General features: G+C 42.4%; 1 protein-coding gene across 1 annotated transcript in view; it reads right to left on the minus strand.

The window, feature by feature from the left end:
* Window positions 1-4,468: 4,468 nt before the first annotated feature.
* The window catches only part of ABCB7 (ATP binding cassette subfamily B member 7), a 267,277-nt gene continuing 244,695 nt past the window's right edge, over window positions 4,469-27,050 (minus strand). The window contains exons 14-16 of the mRNA XM_082262773.1: window positions 26,482-26,585; window positions 23,590-23,697; window positions 4,469-5,114 (exon numbers count right to left, since the gene is read on the minus strand). Of these exons, the coding sequence (XP_082118899.1) occupies window positions 4,896-5,114; window positions 23,590-23,697; window positions 26,482-26,585 (431 nt within the window). The 3' untranslated portion in view covers window positions 4,469-4,895. The remainder of the gene's footprint in view (window positions 5,115-23,589; window positions 23,698-26,481; window positions 26,586-27,050) is intronic.

Below are 27,050 nucleotides of genomic sequence, written 5' to 3' on the forward strand. Positions count from 1 at the left end.
ATAGCCAGCCTCAATCATAGAAGTTAAGACCTATGCACACAAAAAAAAAAATAATAAAAAACAATTAATGAAGGTAAGAGGAGACAAGTCACACAGACAGCTCTCATCTGTCCCTTCCTGAGGCGATTTGCAAGACAAGACCAGCAAGCACAGAGAGTAGGATTCCTGTACCAAGAGGGCAGCAAATCAAGAAAATGAAGAATGAATGAAGACAGCAGAGATGTCAGCAGGTCATCTGGGAAATAAGGATTCAGGACCTGGATTTAGATGGAGATCACAATTTAAGTCCATTGACGTATGTTACATGACTTAAAATGATTAAGGTCATTTTCTGTCTCTCAGAGCTATATGGACTCACAGCAATGATAGAAGACACATGAGTGCCAGGAACTCTTACACATGAAATTGAATGTCTCTTTCACACAGCTTTTCTTCATGCCAGCTGTGTTAACTCACTCTTTTTCTAAGGATAACAGTGGGCTGTGCATTCTACACCAGCTTTTGTAAGGTACACACAGTATGTAACTCATATTAGTTTAATTTCATATCATAAATAACATACAATATATCTTCTAGAAAAAAAAAATCAGATTTTCTTTTTCAAATGAAAGAGGCTGCAGAAATATGCTTCCATCCTGAAGAACTCTCACAAACATGTGCATTAAAAGTAATGCTGGCCACTAAACTTCAGCCAACCAACCCCAAATCTCTTCCACCTCCAGAGTATGCCCCAACACAGTTTTTTTTTTTTTGTTTACCTTGTTCCAGTAGTAAGAAACTGTTTTTATTACTCCCTGTGACATCACCTAGCTGTGAAAACCTTGCAAGTGCAGCTGTTGGGAGGCTAGCCATTAAAAAGATAAGCGTATCTCCCAGAAACACAACTACAAGGGCAGGCTCTTTAGAGTAAAGGCAGCAGCATTATTTTGCAGGAAAAGAACTCATCATATGCATGTGGAGAGGAACATAGAGGGTTGGGGATTAGTGAAGTTCTGTAGTCCAAGAAGGGCTGGTGATGCGGTTTGGCATTTCCGTAAAACAGAGATAGAGTTTTCAGCAAACTAAAGGAAGTTAGGATTTCACTAAATTTTTGGCAGGATGACCAAGTGTTTTCCTACACTTAAATCATTTTAAAAGGATAAACCATAGGAAAAATGTAAATGTACACAAAATGACGTACAGCATTTTTTTTCTCCAAATTTTGTCAAGTCACAAACGTTATTAAACCACAGAAACCCAATTTCAATACTTATTTCAGGGAATTGACAGGATTGTTGTTGACAAGTTGCAGTCATCTGTTTGGTTGTTTCTGTAATGGAAAGCCAGTCGAACATGCCAGAAAAATGCCACATGTGGCCAGCATTACTCCACAAAAGCCACTATATCTAAACAGCAATAAACATGATTACAGAAAAAAATGCACATTTTAGGAGGACAGCCTGAGCAGAATGTCTAGATCACAAAGATAATAATAGTACATTGTGCACACAGAAAATACATGCTCATTGACTCACACTGGTAATCCTTTTTTATAAGAGGACATTTTTTTCTGAACAGATATTGAATCAATTGTGCTTCATTCATTTATGGTCAAAATAGTCTCCAAGTACCCAAATATTTATCACAACTTCCCTGTACATGACAAAATACAAGAACTATTGACTTTCAAAATATTGGTTATACATGTTCAAAGCTTTCGAATATAGAATGTACGTTGTGCTATTAAGTTTACATACCCTTGGCAGAATTTGTAAGATGTTAGACATTTTTGTTGCACAAAAAAACAAAAAACAGCTCTATTACAAGATCCTAAACAGCACCTAGTGAGGCCTCAAAACTTTTCTAACAAAATAATTTAAATGAGGAGACCAAAATGTAACTTAATGTACACAACAATAAATGCTATGGTTGGAGAGGAGTAAACAAAGCCTATTAAGAGAAGCATTCCATCCCTACTATGAAACAGAGACGGATCTCTGCTTTTTTTGAAGCTGTATGCCCTAAGAGTCACAGGGAATTTAGTAAAAAAATGATACCAAGATGAATGCAGATTATCAGAAAATATTGGGAAACAAATTTGCATTCATGAGACCGCAACTTGCACATGGAGCGCACTTAAACTTTTTAATATGACACTTATCTGAAGCAAAAGGCTGACCCCTTCAGTGGCTACAGCGAAAAAAAACCCTGAAAATCCAGGAGTGACCATTACACATTTTCCTGATCTCCACATCATTGAGGCACTATAGGGACATCTTAAAGATGCAGTTCATGCTAGACAAAGTTTACAGGACCTAGAGTTTTTTTTTTTTGTTGCCAAGAAATGTGGATGGAAGGAAGCTTTGGACGAATTAAAGGGCCTAATTCACAACTCTTATAAAGAGTTAAACCCCTGATTGATTCTAAAAGGGGGTTTATACATGCTATCAATAACTAAGGGAATGCAAACTTCTGAAAAAGGCTATTTTGTTATCCTACCCATAAAGCTACGGTTTAAGTAATGAGTGTGTTATTCTGTGATACCTAGCAGTTTGATTTGAATCACATTAAAAATAAAATAAAATCTATTTGATCTGAACACTCATGTTTTATTTAAAAGATCTACAATTTTGCCAGGGGGTATGAAAACCTGTGCACAACTGTATAGATGGCCTTACATTTACCACTACAAACACATACAAATGTAGTATATGAAGAAGCTTAAATAGCCAGTTCTAATATTGCTATCATAGAATCTTGAGTACAGTAAAGCAGAATGACCGATTCATTTCTTCTGTTACTTTGCAAACAGAGGGTTACACGAAAAAAATAAGATTTATTGTGTTTTTGACACTAATCTACAAAATATATTGAAGTGGATAAAAAAAAATCTACATTTTACCTTCGCTATGAACAAAAAATAAAGTTTTGATTGCATAAATATTCACCCATTTGCTGTGAACCTCTGGTGCAGCCAACTGTCTTTAGAAGTCGTGTAATTTGCTAAAGAGAGTTTGTGTGTGTGCAACTGGAACTAAGTAAATTTTTTTTTCATAAGCTTCCTGGAGAAAATATCTCAACAAGCTGCAACACATAGCAGACAGGATAAAGCTCTGGAGAGTCACCAATACTGGTTGGGTTATGAAAAAAAAATTCCAAATACTGAACATCCCAAGAAGCACCATTAAATATTTTATCAAAAATTGTTAAAATTTGGCACAGCCACAAATCTGCTTAGAGGAGGCCATGGTGGCATGTTGTCGTGAGGATGCTTTTTTATCTAAAAGGTTGGGAAACTACTCAGTATTGAAGGCAAGAACAATCTATAGCGCAATTCTAGAGGAAACACAGTTTTAGTCTGAGACTGGGATGGAGGTTCATCTACCAGTAGGACAAATACCATAGACCTCAGTCAAATTCAGAATCTGTGTCAAGTCTTGATTTTTCCTGCCCCTATTAAAACTCACAGATAGAGTCTTTTTTAAAAGAAGAATGGGCAAGAATTGCAGAAACCAATTTTCTTTTCTTTTTAAACTTTTAAAGCTCAATGGAAGCCTTAAGTCTCTTATGCTCTTTACAGGTCAGAGCCTTCTCTGCCGGCAGAATACAATGATTAGTGTTGCCAACTATAGCCAGCGGCACTAATCGTTTGGGAAAAACCTGACAGGCTGGTTGTACACAAGTCAACTGGTACTCATACATGGATCAAAATGTGGCCGATTTAGCAGGGACCGGACAAATTTCGATCCATGTATGGCTGGCCTAACTTGCCAGCCTTTCGGATGCACAGTCATATTTAGACAACATGTGAAACTGTAGCAAGAAAGAAAAGAACAGACCGTAAAAATGCATGTTACTTGTACCATGTATCGCTGATTGCATACCTTTATATGTGACTTCAATTTGGCAGTAAGCCAAACAGCATTCACACCTTCAAAGTATTGGAAATATTGTGTAAAACAAATATTAAAAATCCCACTTAAATCGTTTTAGTTCCATTTTGCAAAAATACAAATGTGGAAAACTCCAAGGGGTAGAGAGTATATCCTTATGCAAAGAACTGTAATCTGCTTCAAGTATATTTGTAACCAGATCTGAAAAATGAATATAAGGGGTGCTTTGAACCCTTAAAATAGTTTGAGGGAAATGGTTTTGAAAATGTGTATTTATAATGTCTTGTAAAATTTTACAGAGTATACTTAATTATTTACTTCAGTCCCATCCCTAAGGGGGCTTATTGGTGACTGTCACCACCACAGAGGATTATTGCTCTAGGGCAAAACTGATCATGTCAAAAAATCTGATGGTATATTTTTGTTAAGTTGGAGGAAACTGGATTATCTGAATGAAACTCATGCAAATATAGAAAGAACATACAAATTTCATGCAGTGTTCTTGGTGGGATCTAAGCTAAAAAACCTACTTAGCCAAAGTGCTGCCCTAGAAAACCTGATTCTAATTTTGTGAATTTCCTTAAAAAGTCTGAGTAGCACACCGTTAACAAACCAAACAATAAAAGTATCAGTTATAAAGTCTTTTATAAAACCTCTTTACTATTATCAAAGCTAATCACTGTACATTAGAAACAATTTTTCAGGCGTTAAATTGCTGGACCAGTTGTTGAGAAACTGACAATAGTGATGGAGAAAATTACACAACAGTAAGATCACCAATGTTTCATCCAATGTCACTACTGGAGACAATCTTTGTAAGAAAATATATTTCAAATATTTCAGGAAGAATTTGTTACACTATGAAGAAATAAGGCAGATATATATACAAATAAAAAAAAATGATGGGAAGAAGAAGAAGAAAATGGGTCAAAAAAAGATTTGTTCCTAAAAGGGAAGAGATGAGGGAAAACAAAATATTGAGGGGATATGAAGCTCCATTTCCAGTTTAGGTTGTCCATTTCATCAGCAGGAACAGTTGCCGCATCCTTTAACGCTGTTAATTATCTCCTCCTGCAGCTTCTTTCGTTCCTCCTCTTTGGACATTTCTTGGCTACTTTTCCCAGACTTCTGATTGCTGTGACTGTTTAAAACCCTGTTACTCTGCGTGTGCCACAGTTCAGAATAAAGGCTGCTAGGGTTTGCCAAAAGTTCAAAATGTGTCCCTCTCTCTGCCACTTTACCCTGCCACAAGATGAACAGAAATTACAGTCAGGCTAGAATAAATTAAACATTTTTTGTTTTGCATCAAAGTTAATTAGCATGTAAAGGGCTTATGCCAAATTCAAAAACAAGCAAATAAGAATTCATATTAAAAGAAGCCAATAACTTATTACAATGGTCCCCCAAAATATTACTATCATATATATGTAGTCTTTTAACATTGCCCTTCTGCTTACTTATTGATAAAAGGGGTATATTGATGGATGATTCTTCTCCAGTACTTCTATCATGGGTGAACAGCTCATGACTGCAAAATCATGCATGCATACAAAGGACCTTGGCAAAACAAATGTACTTTTGTTTTCTCCATTGTTACATCCTCAGAGATACAGCAAATAGATCAGGCTTCCAAATCTCTGTGCTTTCTTCACTCTCTAACAGTTCACCCACGACTCATAATACAGCACTAATACAGTACAACAGGGAATACATTAAATCACAGCAACAGAAAGTGATTTAAAGTGGTTCTAAAGGCAGAAGGTGTTTTTTTTTTTTTTTTAATCCAGGAGAGTCCAGGGACTCTCTCTCATTGGCTGAGAATTTGCTGTCAAAGTCAGTGAGCCAATGAGGAAAGAGACAAGGTGGGGCCGAGCCACAGGTCCGTGTATGAATGGACACACAGAGCAGCGACTCAGCTCAGGTGCCCCCATAGAAAGCGGCTTGCTGTGGGGGCACTCGGCAACAGGAGCTCTGGCAAAGGACTCAAGAGGAGGAGGATTAGGGATGCTCTGTGCAAAACCACTGCACAGAGCAGGTAAGTATTACGTTTGTTATTTTTAAACAAAAAAATAATATCAGTTTGAAAAACTCAGCACATCCCTTAGTTTTTTCATCTACATTTCGCAGAATTTTTTTTGTCAATGCCTCAAATGGTAGTTACCAGGAGCAACCATTTTCGGTGACAATCCTTTTGTCGTGCCTACAAGTAACTGGTTTGAAAATCAGTATAAATTCACAGTTAGTTAAAGCGGAGTTCCGGCCACAAAATCGACATAATCGATTTTGGGCCATACGCTTGCTTTTTGTCACCTGAAAAAGAAATGGATAGTTACGATTTTTTTTTTGTTTACTTGCCTTGTTATTGAAGAAAAATATACTCACCTTTCTTCCACTTCCTCCCTCTGCGGCCGCGGCCTGCGACGTCACTTCCTCTTTGCATTGATTCCTGGGAGCTGAACGTCATCGCTCCCAGGAATCAATGCGCCTGCACCGGCCCCGCTCGTCACTTCCGGTGCGGCGACTCATTCCCTGCTAAACAGCTTCTGGGCATGCCCAGAAGCTGTGGAGGGATGACGCGCCCGCACCGAAGTGACGAGCGGGGCCGGTGCAGGCGCATTCTGGGAGAAGAGGACACGGAAGAGGACGCAGAAGAGGACGCAGAAGAGGACGCAGAAGAGGACGCGCTGGCTTCAGCTGCCCACATCCAAGATGGCAGCGCTGGAAAATAAATCTTCAAGGTAAGTATTTTTTCTAAAAGGTAAGTGCGACCCGGGACAGTACAGAGGCTATTGTGGAATGTACAAGCCCTGGCTGTCCCGGGGGTATTTTTATTGAAAAAAAAATTTTGTGGCCGGAACTCCGCTTTAAGGAGGCCATACAGACTCTGAACTCCAAGTTCTTATTTTGAATAATTTCCTGATGTTGATTAGGAGTGGAGATTCCATGTTTGAAAAAAAAAAAAACAAGAGGTGTGGTGTATCCACAGATTAAATTTCCCAGAGTCCCAAGGCTTACTCCCAGAGGCTTATTACGATATATACTTTTGCTTTATGGGGTTCCGATTGATTGTTTTTACAGTTTTAGGCGAAGAAGTACTGGGCTTTCTTTGCAGAAGTCAATCATGTTTTGCCAATTGAGTTTAATGGATGAGCCATAAAATAATTGTGACATAATACCTGTATGTGCTCAGAGAATTTGATCTTGTGATAAACTATTCTAAAAAACACATTTGCAAACAAATAAGCAATAATTCAATTAGAAAACCACTCGGGACTGAGCCTCTCTCACACTCGTTTGAACAGTCCTGTTTTATACTCCTGGAAACGGATAGATTTAGACATCATACACAGTACTCATTTATTACCATATAAGCCCAGTTTTTTTTTTTTTTTTTTTTGAGACCTGTCTTGCTCACAGCTTTTCAAGCAGCAGATAACATTGCTTTCAGAATAATCAAGCTATCTTTTCAGGCAAAACTCTAGAAGACGTTAGGTTTTCAACAACTCATTGTACTGGTAGTGATAAAGTAATTGCAGAATAGGATGGGTTCATCCATGCCTTATATATGAAGAGAGACTGCAGAAAATGTGGAATTTCTCGGTCTTCCCACTCCTGTGCTGCCATGTGTCTGAGTGTCTGATCATGCTGCCTTCCTATGGGGCTAGTGTGAATGCCATGCCAGCAGGAAACAATGTATAACAGCAGGAATTTGGCTCTAAAACAAGATGCACTATGCACACATCTAACAGAGAAAAGACAGTGATATAATGCCTATATACACTAGTGTACAGTACCATACCACATAGCTCTCAAAAAGACTCATCAGATTTCTGTTTTCACATTAAAAATGTGGCTGGCATATTGCACATCATGTGCATTATAATTTAGAAACATATGCAAAACCGCAGGTAAAAGATCCCACTTCTCTCTAAAACAAGAAACAAATTGCAGATGGACACCCCACAAGCCTGTGGCATTAGCTGGGCAAGACACGCATTATGCTCTTATTGTTAATTTAAACGGGTGACAGATGTCCTTACTGTGAAAAATAACTAGTCATAAAAGTTACAATTAACAGAAGGAAATGCATATATGACCACCATCAGACATGTCTTATCTCAATATTAAGGACATAAATTTGAATTAATTTTGCTGAAAAGGAATATGTTTAAAAACAAAATTGCAAATGTAATAACCCAAATCTCAGTGTTATTTTTTTTAACCAACTTTATCCATATAAAAATATGTCTGTTTATAAACTAATGCTCATAGTATAGTCTTCACACAACGGACAGTAACACAAGCAGTAATCACCTTTGTATATTGCATGAAATAGTCTGATAGCTGATGTTGACAAAATAGGGTTGATAAACTTTGAGGCTGTTGGCTTAGTTTATTTAGTGTGTGAGATAAATCTGTGCTCACCTAAATGGCAAGCTTTCCTTTACAGAAATAATGGAAAGTTGAAATAACATTCTGATCATAATTAAAATGCTTAGATTGAGAAAGAACAGTGTTCGCTCACCTTTACGATTTTTTCTATACAGATGAACACTGAATCATATAAATCGCTTGCAAGCAAAACGTTTTCTTTTTTTTCCCCTTGCACCCGATTGGTTGTAAAAGTGAATTGCAAAATGATTTTCCATTTAACCACTTCTGGACTGCTCACCGTGTACTTACATCACTACTTTGACGCTAAATACTGGGGTTATGGCAGCAGATCTGTGGCATAACCCAGGCATATTATTGAACGAACGGGGGGGGTGTATTATGAAAGTAGTCCCAGCGGCGGATTCACTACGGATCACTTTCATGTCAGAAGAATTAAAACTCCACAGAGGGGTGGGTGCTGTGTGCGTCAATGAAAATCAGAGAAATGGATTTAATGGTAAGTCAAAAATCCCATTTTCTCTTTCATTCATTGAGGGGACACAGCTCCTGATCTTCTTAACTATTGGGACGTTCCAAAGCAGTGTTAAACATGAGGGGTGGGACCAGCGAAAAAGAAATTCCCAAGGCTAAAACTATAGCCAACCAGGTAAACAGGGGCTCAACCAAAACCACTGGAGTCCACATAAAAAGAACAATACACCCTCAAAGAGGACCAGGTCCTCTAAACAGCAGCCTGCAAAACCTTGCGGCCAAAGAAAGCATCCGCAGATGCCAACACATCCATTTTATAGAACTTTGTGAAAGTGTGCACAGACTACCAGCTGGCCGCTTTGCAAACCTGCGTCACTAACGCCTGATGACAGAAGGTCTGAGTAGAGTGTGCCTCAACAGGGAAAGGAGGAACCTGACCCTTGATGGAATAGGTCTGAATAACAGTCTGTGTGATTCATCTGGAAATGGTTGCAGAGGAAGCAGACAATCCTTTCCGAGGCCCATCCGTTAGCACAAATAGTGAGTCTGACTTCCTAAAAGACTCCGCAGCTGCAAAGTACACCCTAACTGCCCGGACCACATCCAAGGCATGCAAGGCAATTTCCTTTGGATGTTTTGGCCTGGGACATAGGGAAGGCAAAACAATGTCTTCATTCAAATGAAAATCAGAGACAACCTTTGGAGGGAACGATGGACAGGGGTGAAGAACCACCTTATCTCTGTGAACCACCAAGTAAGGTAAACGACAGGATAACGCAGCCAATTCCGACACCCTGCGCACAGAGATGATAGCCACCAAAAAGGCCACCTTCTGGGACAGCATAAACAGGGGAATCTCACGAAGATTCTCAAAAGGAGGCTTCTGGAGGACTGAAAGCACCAACAGAGACTGCACTGGAGGGCCAAAGTGCCTAACTCCCCAAAGAAAAGTACACAGCAGAGAGTGTGTGGCCAAGGGTCATTGAAGGAGTACTGATAGTACTCAAGGCCAGTTTCTGCTCAACCCCCTGTTGAAGGAAGGTCAAGATCCGAGCCACCGAAAAAGAGCGAGGATTAACCCCGTGACACACCACGCAATGTACTTTTTCCATGTACAATGGTAGATCTTTCTAGAAGTAAATTTCCTTGCTTTTAGCAACGTTGGAATCACATACTCAGACAAACCTCTATCCATCAGCACCTGGCATTTAACAGCCAAGCTGTCAAAGCCAGCGACTGTAGAGCAGGATGGAAGATTGGTCCTTGGGACAACAGATCCTCCTTGAGCGGAAGCTTCCAAGGAACATCGTCGATCAGCCGCACCAGACCGGCGTACCAAGCCCGGCGAGGCCAGTCCGGGGCCACTAAGATGATCGGAATCCCTTCTACATCGATCCTGCGTAAAAGTCTTGGCAGAAGCTTGAGAAGAATCCACCAGCGCGTCTGTGGCGTCCGCTAGAGGATCCCCTGACCGAGCCACAAACCACTGCACCTTTCTGTTTAGCCCGAGACGCCAACAGATCCAACTCGGGGATGCCCCACCGGAGACACAACTGATCAAACACCTCCGGATGACGGGACCACTCCCCTTGGTCCAATGCCTGCCAACTTATGTAGTCCACTGCCAGTTTTCCACCCTGGGATGGTGTACGGTGGAGAGGACTGGAACAAACTGTTCTGCCCAGTTTAGAATGCTGGTTATCTCTAGAGCCGCCAGGACACTTCTTGTACCCCCCTGGTGATTGACATAAGCCACGGCCTTGGCATTGTCTGACTGAATGCACAATGGACATCCCTGAAGACGATCTGTCCAATGTTCCGGGCACAGTCTGATTCCTGGGAGTTCCAAGACATAGATTGTTAGTCTGGACTCTTTCAGTGTTCAGACCCCCCTGAGCACAATTTTTGCAGAGGACGCCTCCCCAGCCAGACAGGCTGGCATCCGTGGTGACCACTGTCCAATACAATTGGAGGAAGGATTTTCCAGCCAAAGCACCGGAGAATGAAGCCACCATATCAGGGACTCTTTCGTTCCCCTATGTAGCGTCCAGAGACTGCGGATTCATGTCCCATTTGTCCAGAATCTCCCTTTGCAGGGACATTGTAAGGAGCTGTGCAAACGGAACGGCCTCAAAAGGTAGACCCCATCAGGCCCAGAACCCACATGCAGGTCCAGAGGGATGACTATCTGCTGGACAGCAGGAGCCGAATTGCAGCCTGCAGTTTCTGGAGTTTGTCCAGAGGAAGAAGCACTCTGGCTATGGCCAAGTCCAGAGTCAGACCCAGATAGTCCAGCTTTGTGGACAGAACCAGAGCAGAGCAGACTTCTGAAAATTCAGGATCTAGCCAAACTCCCTCAGAGTATGGTGATCTCCAGGTTTTCCACCAGTAGCAGTAGGAGACTCCGCTCGCAGAAGGCGGTCATCCAAGTAGCCCAGTACCGCGATCCCCGGTTGGCGTAACAATGCTAGCAGGGGGGGGGGCTAACACTTTTGTGAAGACCCGAGGAGGAGAGAGGAGACCAAAGGCGTTTTACAGCATGACATCTTAGGTATCAGTTTACTCGGCGTAACATTATCTTTCACATTATAGAAAACAAATTGAGCTAACTTTACTGTTTTCTTATTTTTGAATTTAAAAAAGTGTATTTTTTCCCAAAAAATTGTGTTTGTAAGACCGCTGTGCAAATACGGTGTGACAAAGTATTGCAACGATCTCCATTTTATTCTTTAGGGTCTCTGCTAAAAATAAATATGTAGTATTTGGTGGTTCGAAGCAATTTTCTAGCAAAAAATACAGATTTTTAACTAGTAAATAAGTGTCAGAAATAGGCTCGGTCCTATTGTGGCTAAAGTATAACTAAAGGAAGGGATTTACTCTCACTTCCTGTTGAGCAATGGGACAGGAAGCAAAGGTAAATCTAAGTAATGGGACAAAGATGGAAAAAATAAACCCTTACAGGAGTACAGGAGTTACCTTTCCTTACTCTACCCAAAATGAAAAAAAAAAAAAAAGTTTTAATTATTATTCTACTTTAACTTCATCTCATTCACTAAACTACGTGAAAATTCACATGGCAAAGGGAACATGCCCTGCTTCTTTAGTGAACCAACACCTTTTGAATGTGTTTTTTTTTTTTTAATATGCAATACACTTTAGTTCTGATTTATTTGTTCTTTTAGAAAACATACGCAAAAGGGATAATCGTTACAAAACGTAACATACAATAAAAAAGTGCTTTTTGAAATAAGCTCACAACTGTAAAGCAAGCCTTAAATGTCACCAAACTGCTGCCAGTAAATTATATTGCAGTTTTCTACTCCCAAGACCACATCATACAAGATTTATTAACGCCACAGACCAAACGGCTGCATTGGGTTATTCTCAGCAACTACAAAGTAGTACAATGCAATATATCACGATTTGCCTAAATATTCTTCATGTGTGCTTTTAACACCTTTGCTATGCTTAGTATAGGGCAGCAGGAAGTATTTAGCAACCACTTTAATACAAAAGCAAGTTCCTACTTATTTTACAGTAAAAATAGCAGAGGCAATATACAAACCTGATTGGGACACTGTACAAATTGTGAATAAAAACAGAATGCAATGATGGGGAAGTTTCAAATTCCAATATTTTATTCAGAATACAACATAGATGACATATCAAATGTTTAAACTGAGAAAATGTATCATTTTAAGGGAAAAATAAGTTGATTTTAAATTTCATGGCATCAACAAATCTCAAAAAAGTTGGGACAAGGCCATGTTTACCACTGTGTGGCATCCCCACTTCTTTTTCTAACAGTCTGCAAATGTTTGGGGACTGAGGAGACAAGTTGCCCAAGTTTAGGAATGTTTTCCCATTCTTGTCTAATACAGGCTTCTAGTTGCTCAACTGTCTTAGGTCTTTGTCGTCTCTTCCTGTTTATGATGCACCAAAAGTTTTCTATGGGTGAAAGATCTGGACTGCAGGCTGGCCATTTCAGTACCTGGATCCTTCTTCTACGCAGCCATGATGTTGTAATTGATGCAGTATGTGGTCTGGCATTGTCATGTTGGAAAATGCAAGGTCTTCTCTGAAAGAGACTACATCTGGATGGGAGCATATGTTGTTCTAGAACTTGGATATAGATTTCAGCATTGATGGTGCCTTTCCAGATGTGTAAGCTGCCCGTGCCACATGCACTCATGCAACCTCATACCATCAGAGATTCAGGCTTCTGAACTGAGCGCTGATAACAACTTGGGTTGTCCTTGTCCTCTTTAGTCCGGATGACAGGGTGTCCCGATTTTCCAAAAAGAACTTCAAATTTTGATTCATCTGCCCACAGAACAATTTTCCACTTTGCCACAATCCATTTTAACCACTTCCCGCCCGCCCTATTACAAAATGACGGCGGGAATGTGGTTGAGTTATCCTGACCGGACATCATATGACGGCGGCAGGATAACACCGCTCTGGGCGCCCCCCGGGGGCGCGCAGAGCGGCGATCGGTGATGCGAGGTGTCAGTCTGACAACCTGCACCTCCGATCTCGGTAAAGAGACTACTGGCGTAGCTCTTTACCATGTGATCAGCCGTGTCCAATCACGGCTGGTCACATTGTAAACAGGAACAGCCGTTGATCGGCTTTCCTTAGTTCATGCCTGACAGGCACGAGTAAAGGAGCGCCGATCGGCGGCTCCCCTGACAGGGGGGGGGGGGTTGGCACTGGTAATCAGATCATTGATTACCAGTGCAAACCCTCGGGGGGGGGGGGGGATGCCACTAGATCCACCAGGGATGCCCACTATGACCCCAGGGATGCCCACTATGACCCCAGGGATGCCCACTATGGCCACCAGGGATGGCAATCAGGGCTCAGGGAGCCCCCCATTGCCCTCCCCATCAGTGATGCCCACCAGTGTCCTCCCTATCAGTGCTGCCCACAAGTGCCCATCATTGCCATCCTTTAGTGTCGCCCACCAGTGCCCATTATTGCCCACCAGTGCCGCCTATCAGTGCCCATTAATGCCCATCAGTGCCGCCTGTCAGTGCCGATCAGTGCCGCCTATCAGTGCCCACCAGTGCTGCCTATCAGTGCCCATTAGTGCCACCTATCAGTGCCCGTCAGTGCCGCCTATCAATGCCGCCTATCAATGCCCAGCAGTGCCGCCTATCAGTGCCCAGCAGTGCCGCCTATCTGTGCTACCTATCAGTGCCACATATCAGTGCCACCCCATCAGTGCCACCCCATCAGTGCCACCCCATCATTGCCACCCCATCATTGCCTCCTCATCAGTGCCTGTCAGTGCAGTCTCATCAGTGCAGGAAAAAACTTATTTATTTACAAAATTGTATAACATAAACTTTTTTTTTTTTTCAAACTTTTCTGTCTTTTTTTTATTTGTTTAGCAAAAAGTAAAAATCGCACAGGTGATCAAATACCACCAAAAGAAAGCTCTATTTGTGGGGGGAAAATGACATAAATTTGGTGTAAGTACAGTGTTGCATGACCGCGCAATTGTCATTCAAAATGCAACAGCGCTAAAAGGGGAAAATTGGCCTGGGCGGGAAGGGAGGGAAGTGCCCTGTATTAAAGTGGTTAAAAGAGCCTTGGCCCAGAGAAAATGCCTGTGCTTCTGGATCATGTTTAGATATGGCTTCTTTTTTGGCCTATAGAGTTTTAGCCGGGAACAGCGAAAGGCGCGGTGGATTGTGTTCACCGACAAGGTTTTCTGGAAGTATTCCTGAGCCCATGTTGTGATTTCCATGACAGTAGCATTTCTGTATGTGATGCAGTGTCGTCTAAGGGCCCGAAGTTCATGGGCATCCAGTATGGTTTTCTGGCCTTGACCCTTACGCACAGAGATTGTTCCAGATTCTCTGAATCTTTGGATGATATTATGCACTGTAGATGATAATAACTTCAAAATCTTTGCAATTTTTCTCTGAGAAATTCCTTTTTGATATTGCTCCACTATTTTTCGCCGCAGCATTGGGGGAATTGGTGATCCTCTGCCTATCTTGACTTCTGAAAGACACTGCCACTCTGATGGGCTCTTTTTATACCCAATTATGTTGCCAATTGACCTAATAAGTTGCAAATTGGTCCTCCAGCTGTTCCTTATATCTACATTTAACTTTTCTGGCCTCCTATTGCTACCTGTCCCAACTTTTTTGGAATGTGTAGCTCTCATGAAATCCAAAAAAAGCCAATATTTGGTATGACATTTCAAAATGTCTCACTTTCAACATTTGATCCATTATCTATATTGTGAATAAAATATAAGTTTATGAGATTTGTCCTTTTTTAACCGCTTGCCGACCGTCGCACGACTATTTACGTCGGCAGTCAGCCCCTCACAGGCAAAGCGACGTAGGGCTACATCGCTAGCCTGTGAGGCTCTAGGGAGCGAGCGCGCGCCGCCGGAGGCGCGGTCACGGACCCCCCGCGCGTGTGCGATCGTCCGTTACACCGGAAGAAAGGCAGGCGGCTAATGTAAACAAAGCCGCCTGTCATTCTTCCCTGTGTAAGAATGCAGATCAGACGGTTCTACTATGTAGGACCGTGGATCTCTGTTCTTACACTAGTAGCCACAGCCAATCACAGTTAGAAACACGCCCCTAGGACACACTTAACCCCTCCCTCTCCAATACAGTTAACTCCTTCACTGCCAGTGTCATTTTTACAGTAACAGTGCATATGTATAGCACTGATTACTGCAGTAATGTCACTGGTAACCCCAAAAGTGTCAAAAATGTCAGTCAAGGGTCCGATCTGTCCGCCGCAATGTCGCAGTCCCACAAAAAAAAAAAAAAAAAAAAAAAAAAAAAAAAATCGCATATCGCCACCATTACTCGTTAAAAAAAACGAACAACAAAAATGACAAAAATCTTTCCCTTTGTTAGTAAACGCGATAACTTTTGCGCAAACCAATCAAAATACGCTTTTTGCGATTTTTTTTTTACCAAACATATGTAGCATAAAACAAATTGGCCGAAAATGTTAAATTTTGATTTTTACATTTTTTTTGGGAATTTCATATAAAAAAATGTGAAAAATCTTAACGTAAAATCCTTTTCTCTTAAGCTCATTGACAGACGCAGTCCTCTTGATTAATAACACATTGGGTTATACTGCCCTCTTCAGGAGTAGGACACTAGACGGAAGGAAAACCTTCTGGCCACACCTTAGGGGCAGTCCCAGAGGGTATATCCTCTCTCTCTCTGCTACAGGAAGTCAGTTATGTCACAAAGCAGTGTTAGAGAATTTAACCCAACTCAAAAACAGAGGGGCGGGTACTGCGTCTGTCAATGAGCTTAAGAGAAAAGGATTTTACGGTAAGATTTTACAAAAATCCATTTTTCTCTGTCGCTCATTGACAGACGCAGTCCTCTTGATTAATAACACATTGGGACGTCCCAAAGCAGTGCCACAAATAAGTGGTGGGATAACAGAAATCAAAATCCAGAAGGCCCAACCGGAGCCAACCAGCCAACAAACCCTCGAGGTAGACCAACGATCTCCTCAAATTGCGGCCTGCAGAACCTTGCGGCCAAAAGAGGCATCAGACGATGCCATCACATCAACTTTATAAAATTTTGTAAAGGTATGAACCGACGATCAAGTAGTCGCCTTGAAAACCTGGACCACTGACGCCTGATAGCGGAAGGCCCAGGAAACACTAAGCGCCCGAGTAGAGTGCGCCTTAACAGGGAACGGGGGATCCCGCCCCTTAATAGAATAAGCCTGTACCACAGTCTGTCTGATCCATCTAGAGATGGTCGCGGCAGAAACAGGCAACCCCTTTCTTGGGCCATCCGTGATCACAAAAAGTGAATCCGTTTTACGAAAGGAGTTCGTAGTAGTCAAGTGTACCCTGATTGTCCGAACCATATCCAAGGAGTGTAATGCAAACTCCCAAGGATGGCTAGGCTTAGGACACAGGGAAGGTAACACAATATTCTCATTCAGATGAAACTCTGAAACCACTTTAGGAAGGAAGGATGGATTCGGACGAAGAACCACCTTATCCCTATGAACCACCAGATATGGGGAACGACAAGATAATGCGGCCAGTTCTGACACCCTGCGTGCAGAAGTAATGGCCACCAAGAAGGCCACCTTCTGGGATAACGTAAGCAAGGGAATCTCCCTGATATCTTCAAAGGGAGGTTTCTGAAGAACCGACAACACTGAAAGAAGATTGCTAACGCTGAAACCTGACCCTTGATAGTGCTCAAGGACAGTTTCTGCTCAACCCCCTGTTGCCGAAAGGCCAAGATTCGGGTCACCGAATAAGTACGTGGAGGAAATCCAAAAGATTCAAACCACGCAATATAAGACTTCCATGTGCTTGAAGTCGCTTTCCTTGCTTTAATTAGAGTAGGAATAACTGAAGCTGACAATCCCTTGTCCTTCAGTACCTGGGTCTCAATGGCCAGGCCATTAAGCCAGCGATTGTAAAGCAAGATGGAAGATCGGTCCTTGAGACCGCAGATCCTCCCTGAGAGGAAGTTTCCAAGGAGCGTCCGTGACTAGCCTCACCAAGTCGGCGTACCAGGCTCGACGAGGTTAGTCCGGAGTTACCAGGATAACTGGAATTCCCTCCACCTCTATCCTGTGAAGACGTTCCCGCAGTACCTTGAGAGGATGGAAGGCATACCGTAGCTGATACTGCCCCCACGGGGCGATCAGCGCATCTGCTGCGTCCGCTAGAGGATCGCGGACGCGAGCTACAAACCTCCGCACTTTCCTGTTGAGCCGAGACGCCAACAGATCCACATCCGGGGTGCCTCAATGAAGGGACAGCTAGTGAAATACCTCTGGATGAAGAGGCCATACCCCTTGATCCAGAATCTGACGGCTGAGATAATCTGCCTGCCGATTTCCCACCCCCGGAGTGAATACTGCGGAGAGAGCCGGAACAAACCGTTCCGACCAACGAAAGATGCTGGTCATTTCGATGGCCACCAGGACACTCTAGGTGCCCCTTTGGTGATTGACATAAGCCACGACCATGGCATTGTCCGATTGGATCTGAACCGGGCTGCCCTGGAGCTGCTCGGTCCAGTAAATCAGACAAAGTCTGATCGCTCTCAGTTCCGATACCTTTATTGGTAACCTGGATACTATCGGAAGAAATTACTTCCCCTGGTTGAGCATCGGAGACCGAAGCCACCAGACCAGAGACTCCCTGGTCCTCTCGCTCAACCGGATCCGATTGTCCAGAGAATCGAGATTCCGATTCCATTTGAGAAGAATCTCCTCTTGGAGAATTCGGGTATGAGACTGGGCGAACGCTACTGCCTCTAAGGAGGCCACCATCAGTCCCAGTCAGTTGACGGACAGCAACATCCAAATCGTTGACTGAACCTTCTGGAGTTTCTCCGCAAGGAGAAACACCTTGCCAAGCATTTATCCAAAATTAGGCCCAGATAGTTCAGTCTCCTGGTGGGAACCAGGGATGATCTTTGGGAAAAGCGAAGAAAAAGCTGATGTCCTGCGAAGATGGGGATATGAAGATAGGCATCCTAAATGTCTATGGACGCTAGGAAATCCCCCTGATGCAGGGAGGCCACCACTGTACGGATGGACTCCATCTTTCCCAAGTCCAGAATTTGGACGCACCTTGCCCTCTTTCCTGGGCATTTTGAACAGGTTCGAATAGAACCCCTGAAAACGTTCTATCCAAGGAATGGGAACTACTGCTCCCTGTAGCATACGAATGTTGGGAGGGAAGAATCGCACCGGTAGAAGTGATCGAATACTCGATCTTGTATCCCGACCGTATGACCTCTTGAACCCCTTTGTCCGGGATTCAGGAAAACCATGGATCTGGAAACCGGTGAAGACGTCCCCCCCCCACCCCAGAGATGGGTGGGGGCGCATCAGGCTGTCTTAGCAAGAGAGTGCTCTTGCCCCCCAGTGAGATCCTTTATAATCTCACCCAAACACGCGATCCCCTTGAAAGGGGAGATTAGCCAACCCATTCTTGAAACTAAACCAATGGCAACCACTGGCCTAAAGGTTGACCCTGTCAGGGAAAAAATGAAGCGGGATTCCGCTTTCACTCCTCGATCCACCAGATCCCTAAAGGACGGAGCGTGCTCCAACGGGATAACAGTGGCTTTATCTGGAAATAGGTGAGTCCACCACTGGTGGTACCGTCCATTTTTTAAGGAGGGATTCCTCAAACGGATAGCGCCTAGCCATGCGTTTGGTCTCCCGGTTTCTTATTCACAAAATCACACTCAATTGGGGGATCTGTGACACTTGTTATAGGATAGAGAGGGGACCCAGAAACATGAGCGTCCGACCATCCCAGGGAGGGGCCCGCGTCCACCAACAAACCCGACAGGGGGAGAGGGGGAACATTTTACTCACCATACCGGAACCAGGCGGGCGCCAACTCCTGACAGAACCCCTGTCCACCGAGGTGGGGGGGGGCTGTCGACCAATGCGGACGCCGTGACTCAGTTTCCAACTGGTCGTCGGCGTCCAGGCGAGACGTTTAACTCGGAGGGCCAGTCCCCGTCCAGTGGGACTATGTCGCGGCCGACCCAGCGTGAAGCTAGAGCCTGCACGCGCTCGCAGGCTGACTGGGGTGACCACTGGATCCTAACATCCAGCCCGTCGCCCAGTTTCAGCGTACTTGCTTGAAGATCTCACAGGAACAACTGGAGAAAAAAAGCTGCCTAATAAAAAGTTTTTCTAAAAAATCCTGCCAGGACCAAGATCCCAGCAAGGAACTTAGGTCCTAACTAGACAGAAAAAACTGAATTCTTGTAGCAAAATAGGCCCGGGTCAGGAAGAGGGTAAAATCTTTCGGGGCTTAAGTGGTTAATTCACAATTTGTACAGTGTCCTAACTTTTTTGGAATTGGGTTTGTAAAATACTGCACAACGATGGGGTGTTGTTAAAGCAATCCTGTCGCACTTGTATAAAAACATAAAAACCCAATAATCTATAATCAAAGATATCCTAAACATGGAGGACCTCACCGCCACTCTACATAACACAGAGGAACAATTTAGGCTGACCTGGCAACGCTTCATATTAACAGATGCTTATTTATACACTCTAGCACAGACAACAAAACCCTAAGGGTAACGACTGTATCACTAATGACTTTATCCAGCATCCGTGCCCTTCCTTTCCCCAATCACTGACTCCTCTTCCCACTCCAGCCAGGGGTCCTATCGATAACTTACTTACCTTCTTTCCTTTTCTCCCAATCTCTACCAGGAGGCTCACTTTACTTTGTTGATTAAGCTCACCCCCGATAACTTGCTGACATTATTTTAGTTATAATCATCCCTATAGCTTCTCGGTAGCGCCCTCTTCTCTTCCTCGCTGATCCCTTTCCCGGTCTGGTAGAGCAGCGTTGCACTGCTGTATGTATGTTTGTTGTTTTCTACTGATGTATTGAATTCAACAGCTAATGTTTGTATTTTCACAAACTAAATTTGTGTGCGACTCCACAAAACTCTTGTTGTATTGTACTGGACTGTTATGTACCTAAGTGCCGGTTCACACTTGTGCGATGCGGGAAGGCTGCGAATATGCAGCGTGTTCCCGCATCGCATCCGCACATCTGGCAGTTCACACTGCCATATGCGATACGCAGGGGATGTCAATTAAAAGTTAACGACACCCCCAGTTGCGATCGCATATCACAGTGCGATCTGCAAGTTCGCACAGAATCGGATCGTACAAATGCGAACCACTGTGCGATCCGATTCTGATGCGGCTCAAAAAAAACCTCGTGTGCGAGTTTGCCTCGGATGCGCTGCAAATTCAGCTATACAAAGTGTATGGCTGAATTCGCATCCGCACAGGAGATCGTATGTAATGAAGGAGCAGTGCGCTCCGAATTACATGCGATCTCGCAAACCGCACAAGTGTGAACCGGCACTTAAGATCCTCTTGTAAGATTTTATAGCTTTCTGGATATTACTGTCTGTATCTGTACAGTCTGTATTGTGATGTATTGTGAAACTATAAATGAAGAATTTAAAAGAAAAAAAAAAAAAAAAAGGATTTTATAGTCGCGCTGCCTGAAAAATTTCTCACATCTGACAAAGTGTGTCAAACACCTGAATCCCCCACAACCCAACATCCGAGCCTATTGGAGGGCGCAGGCATCCAACACAGCAGGAAGCTTGTCGGATATGAAGATACAAGCTACTTGTTTTACTTTTTTTTTTTTCTGCAACATGGATGCTTTAAGTTTTTATGGGGAGTAAAGAAAACTGTATCAATTTCTGACCAAACTGGGTTCATAAAAACAGACATCTGTAGATCTGGAAAGCAACAGCTTTTGCTCCAGATAAAACATTTAGCTGTAATCAAAGCATGTGAAGCAAGAGTTGGCTACCAGAAAGGAAAAGTGGCTACTAAACATAATGGAAGTGGGCGATGTCGTCTGCATAATTAACACCTTTGCTACTGAAGGAATACATTTAATGCGGAACACATTATGAAAACCTATAGAATTCCACTTTACAGCCACAGATCTACTGAGTGTCCATGGTTTATTATCCTGACAGTCAGCATTTTTATATTAAAATTTTACTACCCCATATTTACTATAATTCAATAGTTTACAAAGGGCTGCCCAACTTATGCAAAGGTTTCACAAGTAGAACAAACAGAAGGAGGTCTATAAGGGGAAACTCCTTCATTGTCTAATCCACAGGCCAGGGGAGGGTGTGTGTATTTTTATTCTATGTTCTTGACCTGGTCAGGCTGCTATGGCAGTGGAGGTCAAAAACCAAGCTGCGTTGTCTTGGCAGAGCGACTTGATCACAAAATGAACTGCACAACTAAAACAAAGTATGTTTTCAGCATCACTGCAATTTTATGTATTACAGATACTTCTATAGCACCATCAATTTATGCAGCGCTTTAAATCCATACTGTGCATTCACATCAGTCCCTGTCCTCAAGGAGCTTACAATTTAAGGTCCCTAACTCTCATACACATACTAAGGCCAATTTAGACAGGATCCAATTAACCTACCAGCATGCCTTTGGAGTGTGGGATGAAACCAACGCAAGCACAGGGAGAACATGCAAACTCCATGCAGGTAGTGTTGTGCAATGCAGATTTCTGGAGCAAACAGGCCTTACTCACATGAACTGACTATAACCATACCACAAGGTTTGTGTGTACTACAGAACACAGCAAAAAAAGAATCACACTTAGTCTAGTCTTTATTCCTGCTGTTTGTGAAGGAATCAAGACAACTGTGTAAATTCTGAATCAGTTATTCACTGGCACATTGGTGACCCAGGAAGCCTAATGACCAGACAGACATTAAAAAAAAGAAAAAAACCTGCATGTGTGCCAAGACTGCTGGAGTAGTAAGAGACTAAAGGCTGGCTATACACTGAGCAAGTTTTAGCCAGTTGCTAATAAACAGGTCGAACAGTGGGTAGCCCTGCCGGCACCACTCCACCCAAACATCTTTCGGCTGAAAAGTCAGGTAGAAAATGGTCATCCGAACAGCGCCTGCATCCAATAAGATGTAGGAACTGGTTAGTATTCTGATAGTCAGCGGCACTGGCTGTCAGAACAAAATACCCACAACACAAGTGGTTTATCTGCACTGCTTAGTGCAGATGGAGGAATCTGTTGGATTTTGTTTAGCCCAAAGGTTGAACAAAATAAACCTATTGGTACAAGGCCAGCTTTAGGTAATGTGTCTAGTAGAATCTTTTGAATTTGTCTTTGATTATTTTATTTTTTTTCTTTAATGCAGGAATAAAACTGCAACACAAAACAGGTCACTTGAAACTTGGCATTACATTATCTCTCCGGTTTAAGAACCATAAAGTGCTGAGGTTATGATTTTGCCATTTTCACACTATAAAATACTGCATATAATAAATATGTCTGTGTTATTTCACAGTCAAAGAGAAAAAGTGACCGCACTCAGGAACTTAATGAAATCATCAAAGCATTTGTTCCTCACCATAGATAAAATGCAGACAGTACATCACAGGGACATGCAACAGGTTGACGCGTTTCACGATACCGGAGATCGCTTACTTATAACCACATAATATGAGTAAGCGAGTATCGTGAAACGCGTCAACCTGTTGCATGTCCCTGTGATGTACTGTCTGCATTTTCCTGTGATGTACTGTCTGCATTTTATCTATGGTGAGGAATAAATGCTTTGATGTTTTCATTAAGTTCCTGAGTGCGGTCACTTTTTCTCTTTGACTGTGAAGTATCTGGATGACGGATCCGACTTGCACCGGAGTGTTATGTCTTACCTGAGCGGCTTTTCTTTGTCAGAATCAATGAGTCTGTGTTATTCTGCAGTTTAAGCTCAATTTCAGCATAAAATAAAACTATAATTATTTTCCCCATTATTCCTTATGTACTATTTAGGTACAAGTAAAACTTAATTTTTGCACTCTGCTTGCCTTATGCATTAAAGGTCACATGACTACCTTATTCCTCCTATTAAGTCTGGCAGTGCTGGATCAACAAAACATATGGAAGGGTGCTTATTTGAAGCACATCTTCAAAGGTTTGTGGGCATGATCATAGGCTTCTTCCTTAGAATATATTATATATATATATATATATATATATATATATATATATATATATGTGTGTGTGTGTGTGTGTGTGTGTGTGTGTGCCTCTTGCCCACCTCACACATGCCCCTTGCCCTACTCAAAATCTTTTCAATGTAAATGTAAAGTTAGCAAATCTAAAGTTAGCCCTTCATTTTACTGCCTTTCTAGAAAGGTAGCAAAAACAGCTACCATTGTAAACTGGTGTTCGCACAGCAATAACAATATTAATCTCAGCTAACCATTATATAAGTAATCAGGTGCTGCTTACCTTATCCAACACTATAATTTCATCTGCATCAACAATGGTGGACAACCTGTGAGCGATGAACACAGAGGTCCTGTGTCTTACCATATCACGCATCGAGCTGAGAATATTCTGTCAATTATAGAGTTGTAAAACAATGACTTCACAGGTGAACAGTCAGACTTTATAAGATAATATTTACATTTTGTATTGAACCAGTACTCTAAACTTAAATAGATGTTAACATCCTGCCATTAAATATGCAGTATATAATTAGGAAATTAGTCAATCTGCACTGTAAAGCCTTCAGCTTCACATGGACACTTTGCAATCTAGAAGTAAACTTGCGTAAATTAATTTACTCTGTTGCAGCCTAAATGAGCTACTTGGTGCAAAAAGCAAAACGAAAAGCAGAAAGGGGTGATTGAGGGCTCCTCCACTCTGGGAATCGCATGGAATGTGCTGTGCGTTCCTGTGCGATTCACATGCCGTTCAGTGTAGTGAGATTTGAGCCCACTCATTTTGAATGGCAAAGAAGTGGTAATAAATACTGTTTACAAATCTGGTTATTTCTTTTGCCTTTCATGTATATTTCAAAATCAAATATAATCAAATTATCATAGTTATATGTAGGCTGTTAAAAACACTCTAAAATATTCTTTGGATCCAGCATGGTTTAAGAATTAAAATAAAAAATCCTTGCGGTCTCACTAGAATAACCATATGTTTTATATGCATCTAAAACAAATTTATTTTGTGTTAAAATGGAAAGCATCTAACAGTTACTGAGGCAAACATACATGACTGTTAATTTAGAGATAAGAGCAATAAATGGCATTGAGCAAGGTTTTCACGACCCTTCACTGCAGAAGAGCATGCACCAAAGTTAGGCCCCTTTCACACATGGGAGTCTGTCGGCGGATTCCGTTTTTCTCAGCGGGGGATCGATCGGCCGATCCCCCGCTGAGCAGGCGGATGGCAGCTCTGTCTCCACGCTGTGTGCGGAGACAGAGCGGTCAGGTTCCCGCTGTTCTCTATGGGGGAATTGGATGAGAACGGACTGCTTGTCCGTTCTCATCCGATCCCATCCGATCTGATCCGCTGGACGGATGGAAAATAGGGTTTCCATCCATCCAGATTTGACAGACCGGATCGGATGTCAGCGGACATGTCTCCGCTGACATCCGATGCCCCATAGAGATGCATGGGGCATCCGTTAAGATCCGCCTGAAAAACTGACAGGGGGATCTGAACAGTCCGCTAGGGTGAAAGGGGCCTAAAGCTGCTTTTTAATTGGATATCCAAATCACTTATGGAAAATTTCTCAAAACGTTTGTGTGCAGAAAAAACCCCCCACAGAGATAGGCTGTTCAAAACTAACATGTTGCAATGAAACTTGTTTCACACCAGTGCATACTTATGTGCATTTTGCAGCGCATAATAATGCATGTGACATGAAAATACATTGAGTTGAATAAGGCTGCACTGTAAAAAATGCAGCATGTCCAATTTTACATGCATTTATCAGAGTTTTCAGGCCTATTGAAGTCTATAAAAGTACATAAAAATGCACATGCTGTGCATTTTCATGAGTTTATTCCATGCATTTTCAACTTGTTGTGGGTGAGTACATGGCAGCTTGAAATTCCCTGGTTACAAGCACCTCTCTTGGATACTGGCAATGTACTCAGCTACAATGTGAAAACTGAGTTGCTGAGACAGTATAAAATCAGCCAAGTTTCCTAAACTCCATACTCTGAAAGCCATGAAACACATTCCTTCAGGTCACTATAGGAAAACAATCCTCACTAGTCAACATCAAAAATGCATAACGCATGAAAATATATGTAAAATGCACTAAAATGCTCAAAAACAAGCACTTAAAAAAACAAGTCAAAATGAACGAGCACTTAAAAGCAAGTAAAAATGGAGAGATGGGAACAAGACCTGACTCTTTCTTTTTAGCAATGAACATGAAAACTAAGTGTAATGTTATTTATTGCTTTAAAGCGTTTGTTACCCTAAAAAAACAAAAAAAAAAAAAAAACCAACAGATCCTGTTCCCTTAAAGCAGTTATAAAGCAGAGTGCTTGTGCTGTGAAATTTGGCCCCCTGTATCACCTAAAAAACCTGGCTGATCCTGACAGCTTCTACCCTCCCCTATGTAAACTGACCAGGGTATATCATGGCTGCTGAGCCCTGACACCATGGTCAGTTTACGTGCCTCCGTCATCCGCAGCCCTACACTGTATCTCCTCTCCCCCTCTCCCCCTCCCTACCTGTCTGCCTGTCTCCCTACCTGTCTGCTCATGTCAGTGCCTGCCCCCTCCCCTCCTGCTGCTCCCATATTTATTATAAAATCCTCCCATCCCCTCTGTAATAGAACAATAAGTATCCCTGTGCCTGTGTTATTTAAAAAATATGCCAATCTGTACCTATATCAAAGAGGCTCCCGGTAATCACGTGACTCCTCGGCTCTCTCTCCTCTCTTCCCCTCCTCCCCAGCTGGCGACAGCGGCAGTGGTCAGTCCTGAAGCTGTCAGCCAGGCACAGGAGAGAACCAAGGAGTCAGCTGAGCGCCGGGAGCCGCTCTGATATAGGTACAGATTGACATATTTTTTCTCTAACACAGACACAGGGACACTTCTTGTTATATTACAGAGTGGATGGGATAATTTTATAGTAGTGGTTTAACAACCACTTTAACTATATACCAAAACAGAATCTATAAAGTGGGGATCAGTCTTGAAGTACAAGGGGATCAGAGGATCTTCTAGTGCAGGTAAGAAATGGAAAAATTCTTGTTATTAATAAAGAAAATTATTTACAGTAAAATCTGTCTCTTGGGAGTAGTATTTAACAATTGCTTACTTGCAGCTACCCTCAGATGAATGGACATTAGCAAAATGTACTTACCTCCTCAGTAATGGAGTCCAAAGAAGAAGTGGCTTCATCATACAAAATAATAGGAGGGTTCTTCAACATTGCTCTGGCAATTGCCACTCGCTGCTTTTCTCCACCTTGAAAAATCACAAATCATTAAATTGGTAAACTAAGTACATCAAAGTAGATATTTAATTAAATGTACAAGTCGGCATAAATTCCTAAAATGCCACAGTATACAGAGCAGTATCAATTTTTTTTTTTTTAAAAGTTATACATTTTGTGCATAAAAAGGTGTCTTTGGGAACCTGTCAAGTGACTTTTACCTAGGCTGACATAATGGCATCAGTCTGTCGCAGGCAGCAGGAAGAATTACTTAAAATATAAGTTCAGCTTAAAACTAAATAACTCTAAATCTAGCAGCACCTAAATCACAGCCACATTCTAAGACTAACCTATCTAGCCCTGTAAAGAAGTAATTGCTACACATACCTATTCTGAACGGTCAGTGGCGACTTCGGTGTTTGGGAGTGTGCAGGAGAGGCAGCCGACAATGGAAGCCCCTATGGGTGAGGTCAATTCCCAGGCATTTCCCAGCCATT

This window comes from Pelophylax lessonae (genome assembly GCF_965119305.1).
Source record: "Pelophylax lessonae genome assembly, chromosome: 7".
Classification (NCBI taxonomy): domain Eukaryota; kingdom Metazoa; phylum Chordata; class Amphibia; order Anura; family Ranidae; genus Pelophylax; species Pelophylax lessonae.